Source organism: Neomonachus schauinslandi, chromosome 1 (assembly GCF_002201575.2).
Source record: "Neomonachus schauinslandi chromosome 1, ASM220157v2, whole genome shotgun sequence".
NCBI lineage: Eukaryota > Metazoa > Chordata > Mammalia > Carnivora > Phocidae > Neomonachus > Neomonachus schauinslandi.
The window spans coordinates 54,220,482-54,238,801 of NC_058403.1; the positions used below are offsets into that span (position 1 = coordinate 54,220,482).

At 37.4% G+C, this 18,320-nt stretch overlaps 1 protein-coding gene across 1 annotated transcript in view; it reads right to left on the reverse strand.

Moving 5' to 3' along the window:
* MORC1 (MORC family CW-type zinc finger 1) overlaps positions 1-18,320 on the reverse strand; it is a 170,298-nt gene that overhangs the window by 67,349 nt on the left and 84,629 nt on the right. Inside the window, exons 15-17 of the mRNA XM_021692684.1 lie at positions 8,727-8,855; positions 5,806-5,911; positions 886-1,024 (exon numbers count right to left, since the gene is read on the reverse strand). Coding sequence (XP_021548359.1) covers positions 886-1,024; positions 5,806-5,911; positions 8,727-8,855 — 374 coding nt within the window. The remainder of the gene's footprint in view (positions 1-885; positions 1,025-5,805; positions 5,912-8,726; positions 8,856-18,320) is intronic.

Consider the following 18,320-nt stretch of genomic DNA (forward strand, 5'->3'; position numbering starts at 1 on the left):
ATCCCTAGCAAAGTGAGAGAGGCAAAAAGAAATGAGATAGAAAAGAAAGTTGATCTAAAAGCACAGGAATACACATAATAACAATAAGGTATTAAGCCTGAGAATCTTTATCCCTGCTCCATAAGAGAATTTTCTATTCAAGTATTTTATTTCCTGACATTTACAGAGTCGTCAACACATTTGGACATATGCTGCTGACCTCCTCAAGTTCTATTTGAGGAAGCTGACAGGCTCTCCAGTTCAAAACTGCTGAATTTGGGTATTAAATCTATAAAGTAAACAGAGATCTCATTACTTTATTAGTTAAGAGATTAAAACAATATTTCTGTACACCACTTTTTCTTTCCCTTGAAATTGTCATGGTTACTTATATTTACTGATAGTTATGTTTTATTTATTGAATTTTCTTAACAATTAAGTGACACTGACTTTCTGTATTAATAGGCTAATATTTTTTAAAAGAACAACTCTTCACCTCAAAAATCCACCCTCAGGGAGGAAGCCCAATAAAATAAAAAGAGCCTAGCCTTTGGAAACATACCGACTCATGTCCCAGTCTTGACCGTGTCACCCATACAAGGCTCTCTGTGAATCTGCAGGGTGGAAATAAATCGCCCTGTTTCTCTCATGCACTGTTGTGTAGAAGGGCTTAAATATGACAGGTAGCTTTTTTTTTTTTTTTAATTCTTCTCCCTTCCCGAGCCCCTGGGGCACTTGTACTTGTCCTTAGAACAGTCCTTAGAGCCAAAATTAAAAGAAAGTGATAAAAAAGGATGGAAAAAAGAAGCTACACAATTTACAGGGGTGAAACACATTAGCTGATTCGCACACATAAAACCAACAGCTCTGGAGTTTAAGTAGCTTCTGGAAAGAATAACAGCTCACCTGTGGCTGTGAGTCTGCCAGTCGACTGTGATACCTTTGGATCGCCTCTCGAAGTTGTTTCTCTTTCTCAGTTTTTGATGGTGACACCGAGCTCATGGTGCCCAGAGGGATGGAAGGCAGGCGTTCTGCCTGATGACAACTTCACAATCAACAGGAGACATCGTCAGGAAGAAATATAAAACTACTGTCTATAAAAGATGATTTACTTCTATAAAAAGATACTCTTTATGCCTTATATCCAAAACTTGAATACAAAGGAAGAGCAGTGTATTGATGACCTGAGGTTAACACATGACGTTAAATCTCCAGTTCGCGTGGAAAAGAGCTTAAGGGAAAATGTGGAGGATGGTATATTTACAAGAATGGGAGAATATATTCATTCTTTTATGACTGCTTCATTTATCCTGCGTGATCATGAAATGAAGCCTTCTGCAAAAACGCTTTTAGATAATTGAAGCTTATCTCATTATTGCTAAACATTTTTTCCCCAAACAATGTCAGGTAGGAATCTATAGGTCTCTGTAAAGGACACCAAATAATTCTGCTTCTGAAACACGTGGATCCACTGTGAAGGCTGAGTGTGAAGAGCAGGGACCCCTGGGATGGGATGCAGTGCTCAGTGACAGCCTTGCGGGTCACCGCGCCCCGGGCAGCCCTTCATCACGGATTAGCCCCATGATCCGGCGGCAGCAGGTGCACATCCTTCTCTCCCCTGCTGCTGGCAGCCTTTGTGCTTCCCTGCCTTACTGCTGTGCTGTTCCCACATGCTATATAACCATGTAGAACTGTATGTAGATGCACAAAAACCAGACTGTGGATGAGAGCCTCCCTCGTTATAGTGACATAAAATACTAATGACTTTGGAAACATATGGCTCAAGAGGTTGGAGGTCCTTTGTTTTTCCCCCCTACTTTTGGTTCCATGGCTATGTTCTGGGGAGCTGAGTTAGCCAAACTATCAAAAAATGGAGATATTATATTGTTTCCCTTGGTTTCAAGGCTTGTCAAGGTTAAGAAGTTCGGCTCCCCCTGGGCGTGGCTCTATTCAGGGTATGGCTGGGAAAGTTCCGGAGGGGAGCAAAAGGTCAAGGTCAGTTCTAAGAGCCTGCTTTACACAAGGGTTTTTCTATTATTGACTGGAACCAAAAAGGGGGGAGGGACAAAGTTTGTACGAAATAAATGTGTTGTTAACCTAGGACAGGGACGAGGAGGTTGAGCCTAGAAAGAGGGCATTCTCCCTTCTGAACCAGTGCAGGAAAAGCAAAGCAGATCAAACCCATGACTTCTGTTTTTCAGGACTGCTGGGTATGTTTCCCTTCCCCCTAGCAAGAGAAGAGAGTGAGGAGCTACAATCAGATTCAAATACGACTGTGAAAAAACAATTGCACCCACATATGGTATTTGTTGTTATTGTTACTTTAAAAAAAAAAAAAAGGTGGTAGAGAAACCAATCAGGGGGCATCTACTATAAATACAGCCACCTGCAGTATGGATTTGAAGACATCTGTGGGGTGGTACCTATAAAATGAACATTAACTTAAAAACATTTTTTATTCAGAAAAGAGAAACCTCAAGTATTTTAATAAAACACACAATCCATTCAATGATCTTTAAAGATTTTAACTTGCAATACAACCCATGGGGATTTTAAACATCCTTTTCACAACTCAGACTTTTTTGGTTTTATCAAATGATAGGCATCATTTTTACCCTGCTGGTGATCCCTATTTCCAAATGCAGATAAACGCACAGCATGGATGTAGTGGAAGTATGTTGATACCTATTTCTCAGGTACCGTGATAAAAAATGTCTAGCCTCCCTCTGTGTTTAAAGTGGAAAAGGAAAAAATGCTCTGGTGGTCCAAAGAAGAATGGCTTCATTTTACCCCACCTGGGTGACCAGCTCAGAATAATACTACCATTTGTAAGATGGTGCATTTTGTCACCACAGAGCATATGACTGGCATGAGGCTTCCTGAAATGTAAAAGGAGGCCTTTGGAATCTAAAAAACAAAACAAATGAATAAACAAATAAAAAGCAGAATTAGACTTATTAATACAGAGGTTGCCAGAAGGAAAGGGGTGGGAGGATGCGCAAAATGAGGGTAGGGGATCAGGTGATACAGGCTTCCAGCTATGGAATGAACAGGTCCCGGGATAAAAGGCACAGCATCGGGAACACAGTGATACTGTAAAAGCATCTGCATGGTGACAGATGGGAGGTTCCCTTGCAGTGAGCACAGCACAACATATACAGATGCTAAATCACTCTGTGGTACACCTGAAACTAATGTAACATTGTGTGTCAACTACAGTCGAATAAAAAAATTTAAAACACACACACAAAGAGGATGCCTTCAGACACCGGGTGTGGTAAGGCAGAAAGAGTGCAGGTTTGCATCCAAAGGCTTGGCCAAGCTCTAGGGAGGCATCCTGGACAAGTCACTGGGCCCCTCCTGGCCTCACTGCTTCCCCCTCTGAGAAGCGATGCAAGTTCATATGGTTATTGTAAAGAGGAAATGAGATAACATATGTAATTGCTGTGTAAGAGAAAACTGTTATTATGTTTCCTGCCTAAGTTCTGGTTACACAGACATTGTTCATTTAAATGCTGTTCATTCGCGTTAACCCTGCCGACAATTGGCAATTAACTGCTGACAATAACACTATACTTTCTGTAAATACAGACAATGCCACGTTTTACCCCATTACTCAGGCCTTCCATTCACTGAATGTTGCCTAATAACTATACTGTATTTCTCATCACTTTCATACACTGATTTTACGGGATTCTATCCGAATCCAATGGCATAAGGTCTTGCTATTTCATGGCATGTTGTCAATGTACACACGGTCCATCCTACCATACTGAATTAGAGCTGCAATGACCTCCAACAAGGGAAGTGTCAACTCTCAAGTAAGTGCCCTCATAATCAGGAGTTTTTCTTTACACGTCCCCTAAATCTCTTGCTGTCACATTAAGCATATTCTTTGTCCTAATCTTTTCAGTGGAAATGAAATACACCTGGTCAAAATCATGTCATTATATTTCAAGAATCAAGGACTTAAAATATAAGACAACTCTGCATTTTAAGCTTTGAAGGACCATCAGTTTTCTGTCGACGTGGCTAAATTTCTCTTGCCTGTCATCACCAGGGGCACTATTTGGATGTGTAAAAAAGACAGAATTGATGCAGCTTTGAAACTAATTTTGCAGTGCTCTGTGATCGCATCACCACTTTTCAGGGAGGAAAGGGTGAGAGTGTGCCAATTCATCGACAATGGTAAGCTGGAGGTAAGGAAAACCGTAGAGGATAGATACCAGTTCTACGGGTCCAAGAATGCCCCAAGACTGGGCTAAGAAGTCACAGACATATGTTAGATCTGTGGAAAGGGACTTAAATTCTCACGTCTTATAACTAAGAAGCTCCCAGTAACCAGGAACTTAGTAAACTTAGTAAATTGTCTTTCTAATGGGCTCAGCTGGACCCAGAGACGATGCAAAATGTACTATGATTACACCCCATTCTAAGTGATAGAAAGCGAAGTGAAAGCGAGGTTCTGTCACCTATCCAAGATCTCACAGCTAATGGAGCCAGGGGAATCAAAAACACAGGCAGTCTGGCCCCAGAATCAGAACTCTAAACACTATTCTAATGCTGCATGAAAAGTTCTTAGCTCACAGGAAGGGATCAATATTAGTAACTATTCTTAATATTGAAACTGAGCCAACCCTTGGCTCTTATGTGTGAGATACTCAAGTTTCAAGCCAGGGCTAGAACCCAGCTAGGAGTCAGAGACCTTGGCCAGTAGCCTCATGAACAGGTATCTTAGCCCCCATTGGGCTTCAATTTTCACTTCTCTAAAATGAAGGAGTGAGGCTAGATCAGTATTTTATAATCATGCTCCCTGGAGCTCTAGGCTTTTTATAGAGTACAGCACAGAAATGAGAAATGGAGTCTGATTCGCACACATCCCAGCTTCCAATTTAATCAGGAAAGTTCTGCATTTATCTTATGTATTTGGGGTCTGAACAAATTGTGTTTGGGGAAAACAGGTTCTGCTGCAAACCAAGAAACAAGACTAAAAACCCCTGGGCCGTGAGGAATCTAAGAGCCCTTACCACCTCTGGTATTTTCCTTAGTCTCTAAATATGGGTAACTTGGGAACTCCAGGTGGAAATGTTGGTGTGTGTTTGTGCTGTTTATTTTTTTTAATTTTCCTTTTTTTTTTTTTTTTTAGGGCTGGATAAAAATAACGAAACAGGAGTTATTACTCTGATGTCTGTATTAGCCATATTGATCCACTTACCCAGGCCAAAGAACTTAGAACAAACTCCATGGAGAAGCAATGTTTGATTCAGGGGTGCCTTCATTAAGGGGGGGGGGATACTCATTCTTTCCCTTCCCAAGGAAAATAATGTAAGTCTAAAGGGTCTGTAATAACAGTGACATTCATCAATACTTAATCAGTCTTTCTCCTGTTTTAGCCTGAACTTCTTCCTCCAAGAGCACAAAGCAGTGAAATCAATATGTGACTTAAATAGAAAAAGCACATAGTCTAACAGGTTAGCGCCCCAGGAGACACCCTCTGGATAAGATTCCTTTACAATAAGGCCGTATGTTGTATGAAAATGAACTAGAAGGCAGAACTCCAACACTGGGTCATGGTCTCCTGCCAGTGGAAGCACAGAGCTGCACATCCCAAAGTTTGCAGATAATTACATGCAGGGCTCCTTTATCTTGATGGGAAAGCAGACTAACGAAGTATATTTCCACAGGTGGTAAGGAGCTAGAAAGAGTTCACAAGGATGACCCGCTATTAAGCTAAAATGTATCTATCGCTGACATTTCCAGTTTCACACAAATGCATTTTGGGAATTAAAAATGGATAATGAATTTTAGAAAACTATCAAAACTTACCTGTTTTCCAAGGGGTTAGGATTATTAGCACAAATCCAGAGGTCAAAAAATTCTTTTTCCTGATAAGTAATAGAAGAAGGCAAGATTCTCCATTTAAGGCAAAGATCTGATAATGAAAACAAAATCACACACAAGAAAGAGCACAGTCAGAAGTGAACATAGCAAGTAACATGTCAGATTGCACATACCAAAAGTATATGTATCTTTCGATCCAGAGACAAGTGAATCCATAATCACATACCTTCATAACTGACAGCACAACTAGTCTAAGATTCTATGAGCTACCCCAAGACACCACCAATAAATTGTTGTTATTATGGTTGTTGTTATTGCTGAAGTTCTTTCCAGTTGGTTCCTGCTCCTTTCAGCCAGAAGAATGTTGGTTAGGTCCCTCCACATCTCTTCTTGAACCACAGGAAGACTTCTAGTGACTCGACTCCTCCATTTTCTCCGATCTCTGCTACCAACACCACTTTCCATCTCCAACCACTTGACTAACATAACAAGGAAAATCAAGCTCTCTGAACCATTTACACAGTTCCTCACTCTGCACCTGTCTCCTGCTCTTACCCCACCCTCCATCCTACGATTTGTGACTTTTGTCTATTTCCTCCTTTCATTCCTTCCCTGCCTGTAGAACCAAGGCACTCCAGTCTCTCCAGGCTATTCTCAACTCTAATCCTGAATTCTATCCACATACACAGCTACTGGCTCTTAGGTAAACATTCTCTCTGTTCATCTAAGATCGAGGCAGTATGCACATTGGTTAAGAACACACAGTGTTGAAGTCACAGTAGCTAAGAACTGGAATAGCTCTACCAGTTACTACCTCTATGATCTTGGATAAAGTACTTCTCTATGCTTCAGTATCATCATCTGTAAAAAGAGATTAATATCAGCACTTACCTAAAAGGATCGTTGAGGATTAAATGGCATAATAATGATAAAAGCTAGGCATTTTTTATGATGGTAAATTTTATGTGTCAGTTCGACTGATCCATGGGTTACCCGGATATCTGGTCAAACATTATTCTGAGTGTGTCTGTGAGGGTGTTTTGGATGAGAACATTTGCACTGATAGACTGAGTAAAGATTACCCTCCCTAACATGGGTGGGCCTTACCCAATCAGTTGAAGGCCTGAACAGACACAAAAAGGCTTACTGTCCTGTAAGTAAGAAGAAACTTTTCCTTCCTGACTGTCTTGAGCTGAGACATCAATTTCTTTTCTGCCTTCAGACTCAAACTAAAAGATCAGCTCTTCCTGAGTATCAAGCCTGTCAACATTCAGGCTAGAACTACATCAGTGGGTCTCCCAGTCCTCAGGTCTTCAGACTCAAACTGGAAATTAAGCCAGTGGCTCTCCTGGGTCTCCAGCTTGCTGACTGCAGGTCTCTGGACTCTTTAGCTTCCTTAATCATGTAAACCAATTCCCCAGAATTAATATCTATCCGTCCATCCTATGACTTCTCTTTCTCTAGAAAACCCTAATACACCATCCTAAGCACTTAGTAAACTTTACATGTGTTAATTCATTTTTTCACAAAGCTGTATGATGTAGCTACAAATACTAATCCCGTTTTATAAGTCTGAAAACTGAGGCTTAAAGAAGTTAAGGAATCTGCCCAATTTCATACAGCTCTCAGATACTGGAGATTGGATTCTGGCAGTACCTTGCACACATCAAAAACACACAGTAACTTTTAGCCTTCATTGTTATCATCCAATAGGTTGTTGCATATAGTCATCAACTTCCTCAACTATTCCTTCTAAATGTCTGGCGTGTAGGTTCTTCTGAAATTGCACAGCCATGACTTTCTCCGGACCTTTACAATTTCTCCCCTGGCTCCTGGATGATGCCAGTAATCTCCTCACAGGTCTGACCTCAACCATTGCACTAGCCCTCCTCCAAATCATCCTGCACTGAGCAGCCAGAACTACCTTACTATAAGTTACATATGACACTCAGGTCCTCTTTGGACCACCCTAGGGACAAGGTGGGACAGGTGTTCCCTAGGCACTGTGTAAATAACTACTATTGTGCGCTTTTTTTGTTTGCCTGGTTGCCTTCCCCCTGGATGGCAGATTCCTTGCAGATAGTAGAGAATGTCTTTAATTCTCTAACCCTTTATATGGTGGCTAGAAGATGTATTGGAGGCACACAATCATAAGTGCTAAATGCTTCAGTGATGTTCTCCTACTGAAAAACTCCCAAAGCCTTGTCATTACTTACCAAAGGAAAAACTCCTTACTCTGACATTCGAGGCCCTCTAATAGGTTTACTCAACATAAACACTCTCATCTTTTATTATTCATTCATCATTCATCCAGTAGTCAATTACTAAGTACTATATATTTAACATAGTGCTAAGTATTAAAATAAAAAATAACTGTGTCTATTATTCTATCACAAAAATTTTAGCTGAAGCGTACACTTGATATTAACACACACTCCCCACTACATCTCCGCCTCTCAAAATTCTACCTCGAGAGACGTAGAGGAAGATGGCAGCGGAGCTGGAGGAGTGCAGGCTCACCTCGTCCCACGAAGACTGCTAGATAACTATCACAACATCCTAAATACCCCAGACATAGACCTGAAGACGAGCAGGACAAACTCCACAACTAAAGGGAGAGAAACAGCCATATCGAAGAAGGTACCTCTGTCATGAAGCCAGGCCTCAACTCCCACCACCTCCTCAAATAACTTTATGCCTCTTTGACCTCATTTACCTAATTTTAATCTCTATTACACGTAATTTCATGCATTTCTGAACCTTTCCTAGACCCTAATCTCCTTGAAAGCAAGCACCCAGTCCTACCCACCTCTGTCTCTCTCACAACCCACTTTTTAGCACAATGACTTGCTATTGGGAACTCACTAAATGTTTGCTGATTGGAATGGAATTAATTCAACACTCACCACACTGAATGATGAATGGGATGGCCATGGCTTGTCGTCTTTGATACTGAACAGAATCTAAAGATTTCTCCATGTCCTTGTCATTCTGATATCCAAATTCATTCCAAAACAATGTTAGATTTCTATTACCTTTAAAAAAAGGCAGGCAAAAAATAATAAAAGAAAATTAAATCAACAAGATCAGGATAATAAGCAAAGTTTGAATATAAGCATATGTATATACAATATGATCTCAACTATGTAAAAACTATTACATATACAGAAATAAGAAATAAAAATATTAATATTAGTTTTCTCTTAGTATGGGTGAAATTTGTCTTCTGCTTTATACTTGCATTTTCCAAACTATATATATTATGATTGCAATATTTTTTAACAAAATTAAACACAATAGCAGTTATAAAAATATATACATATTGCAACAAACTACATTGACATTTAAAACTTTTTTCTTAAATACTCCCAGAAGCAATTGTACTGATTAAACTTAAAGGCCACCCTTCAGACTATTGATACAGATATTTATCATCTTGTCTCACAGCCAGTTTCTTCACTGTTATTTTATGTCTAGTCCCCTTCCTTCCAGTGTTTTATGCCCTACCCTTGCCCCAGATTCTAAACTCCCTCCTTGCTTAGAAACAGCACTTGTCATGGAGGACCACTAGCAGCCCTTAAGAGGCTGTGCTCTTATCCTTTGATCCAGCAATTGCGCTGCTAAGACTCTTCCCTACAAACATACAAAACAAAGACTATATATATCACAATACTGTTTGAATAGAAAAAGAAAAGAGGGCGCCTGGGTGGCTCAGTTGGTTAAGCGACTGCCTTCGGCTCAGGTCATGATCCTGGAGTCCCGGGATCGAGTCCCGCATCAGGCTCCTGCTCGGCAGGGAGTCTGCTTCTCCCTCTCCCACTCCCCGTTTGTGCTCCCTCTCTCGCTGTGTCTTTGTCTGTCAAATAAATAAATAAAATCTTAAAAAAAAAAAAAAAAGAAAAGAAGAGGAAACAACGTAAAAACCTAAAATAGGAAACTGATAAATTCTATTTCCAAACAAGGGACACTAGGCAACCTTTTAAAATAGGTAGAGCTAAATGCATTGTTGTGTCAAGACCTCTTAGAGTTCTATAATACTTTTTTTAAAAAAATATGAAACAAAAAGAAACAAACAAAAAGATATGAAACAGAATACGTACTATAGTCAATTTTTATAATTTATAAAAAGCTTATACATATACAATTTTGATGGATATGCCTTCCTATTCCTGAAAGGAAATAACAGAAAGTTTTAATAGTAGATGCCATTGAAAAGAGGGAGAGAAATTGAGAAGAAGGTGGGGGGAAGACACTTTCACCTTCATTTTTAACCTCTTGAACACTTAGAATATTTTTACATGTGCACGTGTTACTTTAAAAATATTTTTTTAAAGAAAAGAATCCAAGTTTACCATTCTGTCCAGTATGATAACCACCAGTCACATGTGGCTACTGAGTACTTGAAAGATGGTGGATATAAAACATTTCACCAATGTACAAAGCCAAACAGTGAGAATCTAACATACACACCTTGGAAATAAAATATATGCAGTAGGGCCAGCCCTCCATCAACCTTAACATATGACTGTATAATCCATGCAAACTACAAATAAACATCCTCATACTTTACTATTCCTGTTAAAATTTAGGTTCAGAATGCTATGTGCCATTAAGACGAGCAAGGAAGGAACTCCGTCTTCAAAAAGAAGTATGAAATTGGGCCAGGCTGAAAACGACCCTCACAAATTCCCAACTCTCCTACCTTGTCTCTTCACAAAACTCCTAGCAGCTCTCACCTCAAATTTCCCTTTGGACTCTGCTTTTTGGGCTTCTCTCAACTCAAACTCTTGGCTTTCAGCTGATTGCTCAGCATTCAGTCTTGGCCCATCCCAGACTCTACTTCTTCACTGCACACCAGACCCTGAAACATTCTTTGCTGTCTGGACAGGGTTTGTGAAACCTCATTCTCTGATTTCCACATGAACTACTCAGTTCTTACTATGTCAAAGTAAGAGGTGCTGCAGATTAAAGTCAGGTGGCTTGGACTGCTGTCTCTGCCACACATTAGTTGTAGAACTACTGAATTTTCTTATCATAAAGTGTTTATAATAACTTGCCTTACAGGGTTATCATAAAGAATAAATGCAAAGGTATATTAAAAACTATAACACTCTGCAGAAATTTAAGTCACTGCTGTATTATATTTATCCTCTCTCTAATTATTGCTTCCCCAAGGATACTGTACCTTTTCAAAGGAGGAACTGTGCTTTATAACTTTGCATGCCCTCAACATGGAGCTCAGCATCCTGCATGTTTAATAAGCCCTCAAAAAACGCTGCTGCTAATCTTGACAAAATACCTTATTAACATGCTGTGTGGGTTAAAATGAAGGTGAAATCATGTCTCTCCATGAAACATTAACACACTTAACGCAACCCACCTAACTTCTCAAACAAATGTAAACTGTGAACCCCAACATAAACACTTTAAGGGCGGTAAAACTACTAGGATGTTAGAAACAGGCACATACCTCTCAAGGGTGGGATGATCTCTGCTCTGTGATCACACCACTCTTTAACGCTTACGCATTACATTTTAGTTTACTTTATGCCTGTTTTTCCCTCTAGATAGTGAAATCCTTGAAGACAGTGGCTATGTTAGGATCTTGTTTTTCAGAGGCTGACACACAGAGCTTAATGTTTACTTGTAAGACTAAATGATACTAAAGAATGACTGGCTATCAAAGCAGAAGAGAAGATATTCAGTAGCTGAAACATCATGAGCAGACCTGATAAAGATATTATACTATTCAAAGCAGATATCAGGACAAAGAAAACAACCAGAGTTATTCACTCTGGAGGTCAGAAATGGCTTTTTCTAACTGTCAACAGAAATTCAACTTTGTTTCTCCAAATAGAAACTACTCCAACATGCACAACTTACATGTTATTAAGACAAATTTCCAAGGACTGGCCCCAGAAGACTAGGCAGATGTTTCAGCAAGTGAATAAGTAAGCCAGAGGGATAACAGCAGGAGGAAACATATCATGCCAGTTTCTATTTTCTTTTATGCATTACTCAGTCTGTAGACATTTATACAGATACCCTGAAAAAAGTTCCTCCCATATAAGGGAACCTCCACCAAGATATCAGTGGATTTTTCAGCAGAAACCTTGCAAATCAAGAGAGTGTGGGATGATATAATCAAAGTGCTAAAAAAACGACAACAAGTACATCACCACCTGCCAACCCAGAATAATTTACTCAGCAAAGATGTCCTTCAGAAATTAAGGAGACACAAAGAATTTCCCCAAAAAACCTAGGGTTTTTCATTACCACTAGACCTACCTTACAAGAAATGCTACAGGGAATTCTTTAAGCTGAAATGAAAGGATACTAATTAGTAACTTGAAAACACGAAAATATAAGATTCATTGGTAAAGGTAAGTATATAGTCAGATTCAGAATGCTCTAGTATTATAATAGTGGTGTATAAATCATTTAACTATAGTATATAGGTTAAGACAAAAGTATTAAAAATAAGTATAGCTACAATAATTTCTTAGGGGATATACAATATTAAAACGTGAATTCTGAATTGTGAAATAAAAAAAACAAAGAATGTTTGTGGGGAAAGGGAGTAACAAGGTAGAGATTTTGTATGAGATTGAAGTTAACCTGTCATAAGCTTAAAACAGACTGTTATAACTAAAGCATGTTTTATGCAAGCCTCATAGTAACCACAAAGCAAAACCTAGGATAAACAAAAGTAAAGCAAAACAAACAATAAAGCAAAACAAAAGATAAAGAGACAGGATTCACAGCATTACACTACAGAAAATCATCATATTGCAAAGGAAGACAACAAGAAAGGAAGAAACAAAGGAACAAAAAAACAACAAGATAGCAATAATAAGTCCTTATCCATCAATAATTACGTTAAATGTAAATGGATTATATTCTCTAATCAAAAACATAAAGTGGCTGAGTGGATTAAAAAAAACAAGACCCAACTATATATTGACTATAAGATACTCACTTCAGTTTTAAGGATATATATAAGCTCAAAATAAAGGGATGGAAAAAGATATCCTATGCAAATAGAAACTGAAAGAAAGCAAGGATAGCTATACTGGTATCAGACAAATACACTTTAACCCAAAAAGTGCAACAAGAGACAAAGGAGGTCATTATATAATGGTAAAGGAGTCAATTCATCAAGAGGAGATAACAATTATGGATATAGATATATAGATATAGATATCTATATCTACCTATATCTCTCTCTATATATATAGACCAACATCAGAGCACTAAATATATTAAACAAATATTGACAAATCTGAAGCAGAAATAAATGACAAGGCAATAATAGTAGGAGACTTCATTACCTCACTTTCAACAATGGATAGATTAATCAGAGAAAAATTATAAGGAAATAATGTACATGAACCATACTTTAGAGCAAATGGATCTAATAGACACACAGTATTTCATCCAATAGCAGTAGCATACACATTCTTCTCAAACACACATGGAACATTCTCCAGGAGAGATCATGTTAGATCACAAACAAGTCTTAACAAATTGACAAATACTAAAATCATTATCAAGTATCTTTTCTGACTATAATAGTATAAACTAGAAATTAGTAATAGGAGAAAAGGATGAAAAATTAAAAAAACAGGTAAAAGTTAAACAATATACTCTTAAATAACCAATGGGTCAAAGAGGAAATCAAAAGAGAAATTTAAAAATATATTGAGATAAATGAAAATAGAAACAGCATACCAAAATTTAACAGATGCAATAAAAGCAGTTCTAAGAGGAAAGTTCATAGTGATAAATACATTAAAAAACAAGAAAGATCTCAAATAAACAATCCTTCCACCTCAAGGAGCTAGAAAAAGAACAAATGAAGCCCAAACTTAGAAGAAGGAAGAAAATAGCCAATATCAGTAGAAATAAATAAAAGAGAGAACAGAAAAACAATAGAAAAGATCAATGATACTAAAAACTGCTTTTTGAAAATATAAACAAAATTGACAAACCCTTAATTAAACGAAGAAGAAGAGTGAAGACTCAAAATCAGAAACCAAAGAAGACACATTACAACTGCTACCCCAGAAATACAAAAGATAAGAGACTACTATGAACAATTATATGCCAACAAATTGCCTAATCTAGAAGAAAGCGGTAATTTCCTAAAAACATACAAATGTCTAAGACTGAATTATGAAGAAATAGAAAATCTGAAAAACCTGTAACTAGTAAGAAGATTTAATCAATAATCAAAAGTTTCCCAACAAAGAAAACCTCAGGACCAGATGGCTTCACTGGTCAATTCTATCAAACATTTAAATAACAATTAATGCCTATCCTTCTCAAATTCTTCCAAAAAAATTGAAGAGGAGGGCACACTTCCAAACTCATTTTACAAAGCCAACATTATTTTGACTCCAAATCCAGATGAGGACACCACAAGAAAAGTACAGGCTAATATCACCAATGAATACAGATGGAAAACTCCTCAAAATAATACAAGCAAATAATATTCAAGAGCACACACAAAAAAAGGATCATAAGCTATGATCAAGTGGGATCTATCCCTGGATGAAATGATGGTTCAACATAAACAAATCAATAAATGCAATACACCACATTAATGGAAGGAAAGATAAAAAAACATATGACCATCCCAATACATATAGAAAGGACATTTGAGGACAACTACATGCAAAAGAATGAAACTTACACCATATACAAAAAACAACTCAAAATGAATTACAGACTTAAATATAAGACGAAAACTCATAAAACTCCTGGAAGAAAACATAGGCAGTTGCTCTTGAACACCAGTCTGAGCAGTATTTTTTTTTGGATCTTCTCTGGCAAAGGGCAACAAAAGCAAAAACTTAATAAAAGGGACTACATCAAACTAAACAGCTTTGCACAGCAAAGAAAACCATCAACAAAACAAAAAGGCAGCCTACTGAATGGGAGAAGATATCTGCAAAATGACATGTAGCCAATAAGGGTTAATATCAAAAATATTCCACAAAAGACCCCAAATAGCCAAAGCAATCTTGAAAAAGAAAACAAAGTGGGAGGCATCACAATTCCGGACTTCCAGGTACATTTCAAAGCTGTAGTCATCAAGACAGTGTGGTACTAAAACAAAAAAAGACACATCAATCAATGGAACAGAAAACCCAGTAATGGACCCACAACTATACGATCAACTAATTTTTAACAAAGCAGGAAAGAATATCCAATGGAAAAAAGAGTCTCTTCAACAAATGGTGTTGGGAAAACTGGACAGCAACATGCAGAAGAATGAAACTGGACAACTTTCTTATACCATACACAAAAACAAATTCAAAATAGATGAAAGACCTAAATGTGAGACAGGAAACCATCAAAATCCTAGAGGAGAACACAGGCAGCAACCTCTTTGACACTGGCCATAGCAACTTCTTACTAGACACATCTCCGGAGGCAAGAGAAACAAAAGCAAACATGAACTACTGGGACTTCATCAAGATAAAAAGCTTCTGCACAGTGAAGGAAACAATCAATAAAACTAAAAGGCAGCCTACAGAATGGGAGAAGATATTTGCAAGTGACATATCAGATAAAGGGTTAGCATCCAGAATCTATAAAGAACTTATCAAACTCAACATCCAAAAAACAAATAATCCAATTAAGAAATGGGCAGAAGACATGAATACACATTTCTCCAAAAAAGACATCCAGATGGCCAGCAGACACATGAAAAGATGCTCAACATCACTCATCATCAGGAAAATACATATCAATACCATCTCACACCTGTCAGAATGGCTAAAATTAACAACACAGGAAACAACAGATGTTGGTGAGGATGCGAAGAAAGGGGAACCCTCTTACACCGTTGGTGGGAATGCAAGCTGGTGCAGCCACTCTGGAGAACAGTATGGAAGTTCCTCAGAAAGTTAAAAATAGAAATACCCTACAACCTAGCAAACGCACTACTAGGTATTTCCCCCAGGGATACAAAATTACTGATTCAAAGGGGCACCGGCATTTTATAGCATCATTATCAACAATAGCCAAACTATGGAAAAAGCCCAAATGTCCATTGACTGAAAAATGTATAAAGAAGATGCGGTGTATATATATACAATGGAATATTACTCAGCCATATAAAAAGAATGAAATCTTGCCATTTGCAAAATGTGGATGGAGCTAGAATGTATTATGCTAAGTGAAATATGTCAGTCAGAGAAAGACAAATACCATATGATTTCACTCATATGTGGAATTTAAGAAACAAAACAGATGAACACAGGGGAAGACAAAAAAAGGGGGGAGCAAACCATAGGAGACTCTTAACTATAGAGAACAAACTGAGTGTTGCTCTAGGGTAGGTAGGCAGGGTATGGGCTAAATGGGTAATGGGTATTAAAGAGGGCACTTGTGATGAGTACTGGGTGTTATGTAAGTGATGAATCACTAAATTCTACTCCTGAAGCCAATATTACACTATATGTTAACTAACTAGAATTTAAATAAAACAAAACAAAAATATATAAAGAACTCACTCTGCTCAGTATTAAAAAAAAACAAACTAATTAAAAAATGGGTAGATGACTTAAATACACATTTCTCCAAAGAAATACATATAGCCAACAGACACATGAAAAGATGCTCAAGATCATTAATAATTAAGGAAATACAAATCAAAACCATATTAAGATATCACCTCATAACTGTCAGAATGGCTATTATCAAAAAGACAAGAAATGACAAGTGTTGGTGAGGATGTGGAGAAAAGGGAGGCCTTGTGCACAGTGAGTGGGAATGCAAAATGATGCATCCACTATGGAAAAAGTATAAAGTTTCATCAAAGAACCAAAAAATAGAACTATCATATGATCCAGGAATTACACTTCTGGGTATTGACACTAATTCGAAAAGATATATGCATCCCTATGTTCATTACAGTATTATTTACTATAGCCAGGATATGGAAACAACCTAAGTGTCCATCAACAGATGAATGGATACAGAAGATATGGTATACATATACAATGGAATATTACTAAACCATAAAAAAGAATGAAATTCTGTCATTTGTGACAACCTGGATGGGCCTAGATGATATTAAGCTAAGTGAAATAAATCAAAGAAAAATACCGTATGATTTCATTTATATGTGAATCTAAAAAGCAAGACAAAATAGAAACAAACTCATAAATAGAGAACAATCTGGTAGTTGCCAGGGAGGATGAACAAAACAGCAGAAGAGAATTAAAAGGTACAATCTTGTAGGGGCGCCTGGGTGGCTCAGTCAGTTGAGCGTCCAACTCTTGATTTTGGCTCAGGTCATGATCTCAGGGTTGTGGGATTGAGCCCCACGTTGGGCTCCACGCTCAGCAGGGAGGCTGCTTGAGGTTCTCTTTCTCCATCTCCCTCTGCCTCTTCCCACTATGCCCTCTCTCTCTAAAATAAATAAATGAATCTAAATAAATAAATAGTGCAAACTTCCAGTTATAAAATAATAAGACATGGGGATACAATGTGCAATATAGGGAATATAGTTAATAATATGTAAAACTAATGATGTACTGTATGGGGATTAACATAACAATAAAAAATTTTAAAAAAATAATATGTAACAACTTTGTGTGATGACAGATGACAGCTAGATTTATTATGGTGAGCACTCATAATATGTATAAATGTTGAAACATGTTGTACACTTGAACTAATATAATGGTGTATGTCCACTACACTTCAATTAAAAAAAGAACACTGACAAAATTCATTATATTTTTAAGATAAAAACTCTCAACGAATTAGGTATAGAAGGAATGTACCTCAACACAATGAAGGCCATTATGTCAAGCCCACAGCTAACTAATATCATATTTAATAGTGAAAAGTTAAAAGCTTTTCTTCAAGATCAGGAAAAAGACAAGGATGCCTACCCTCATCACTTCTATTCAACATTGTACTGGAAGTTCTAGTTAGAGCAATTAGATATGAAGAAAAATAAATAGCATCCAAATCAGGAAGGAAGGAAGTAAAAAAAATTTCTGGTTTGCAGATGACATGATAGTATATATGGAAACCCTAAAGACTCCACCAAGAAAACTGCTAAAACTAATCAACAAATTCAGTAAAGACAAAGGATACAAATCAACATACTAAAATCAGTTGCATTTCTGCCACTAACAATGAACTGTATGAAAGAGAAATTAGGAAAGCAATCTCATTTACAATAACATAAAAAATAATAAAATACTTAGGATTAAATTTAACCACAGAGATAAAAGTCCTATAGACTGAAAACAATAAGACACTGATGAAAGAAATTGAAAAGATACCAAATAAATGGAAGGATATCCTACATTCTTGGGTTGGATGAATTAATATTTTTTAAATGTCCATACTACTCAAGCAATCTACAGATTCAATGCAAAAGAAGTACAAAAAACAATCTCCAAATTTGTATGGAACCACAGAAGACCCTGAAAAGCTAAAACTATCTTGAAAAAGAAGAAAAAAGCTGGAGG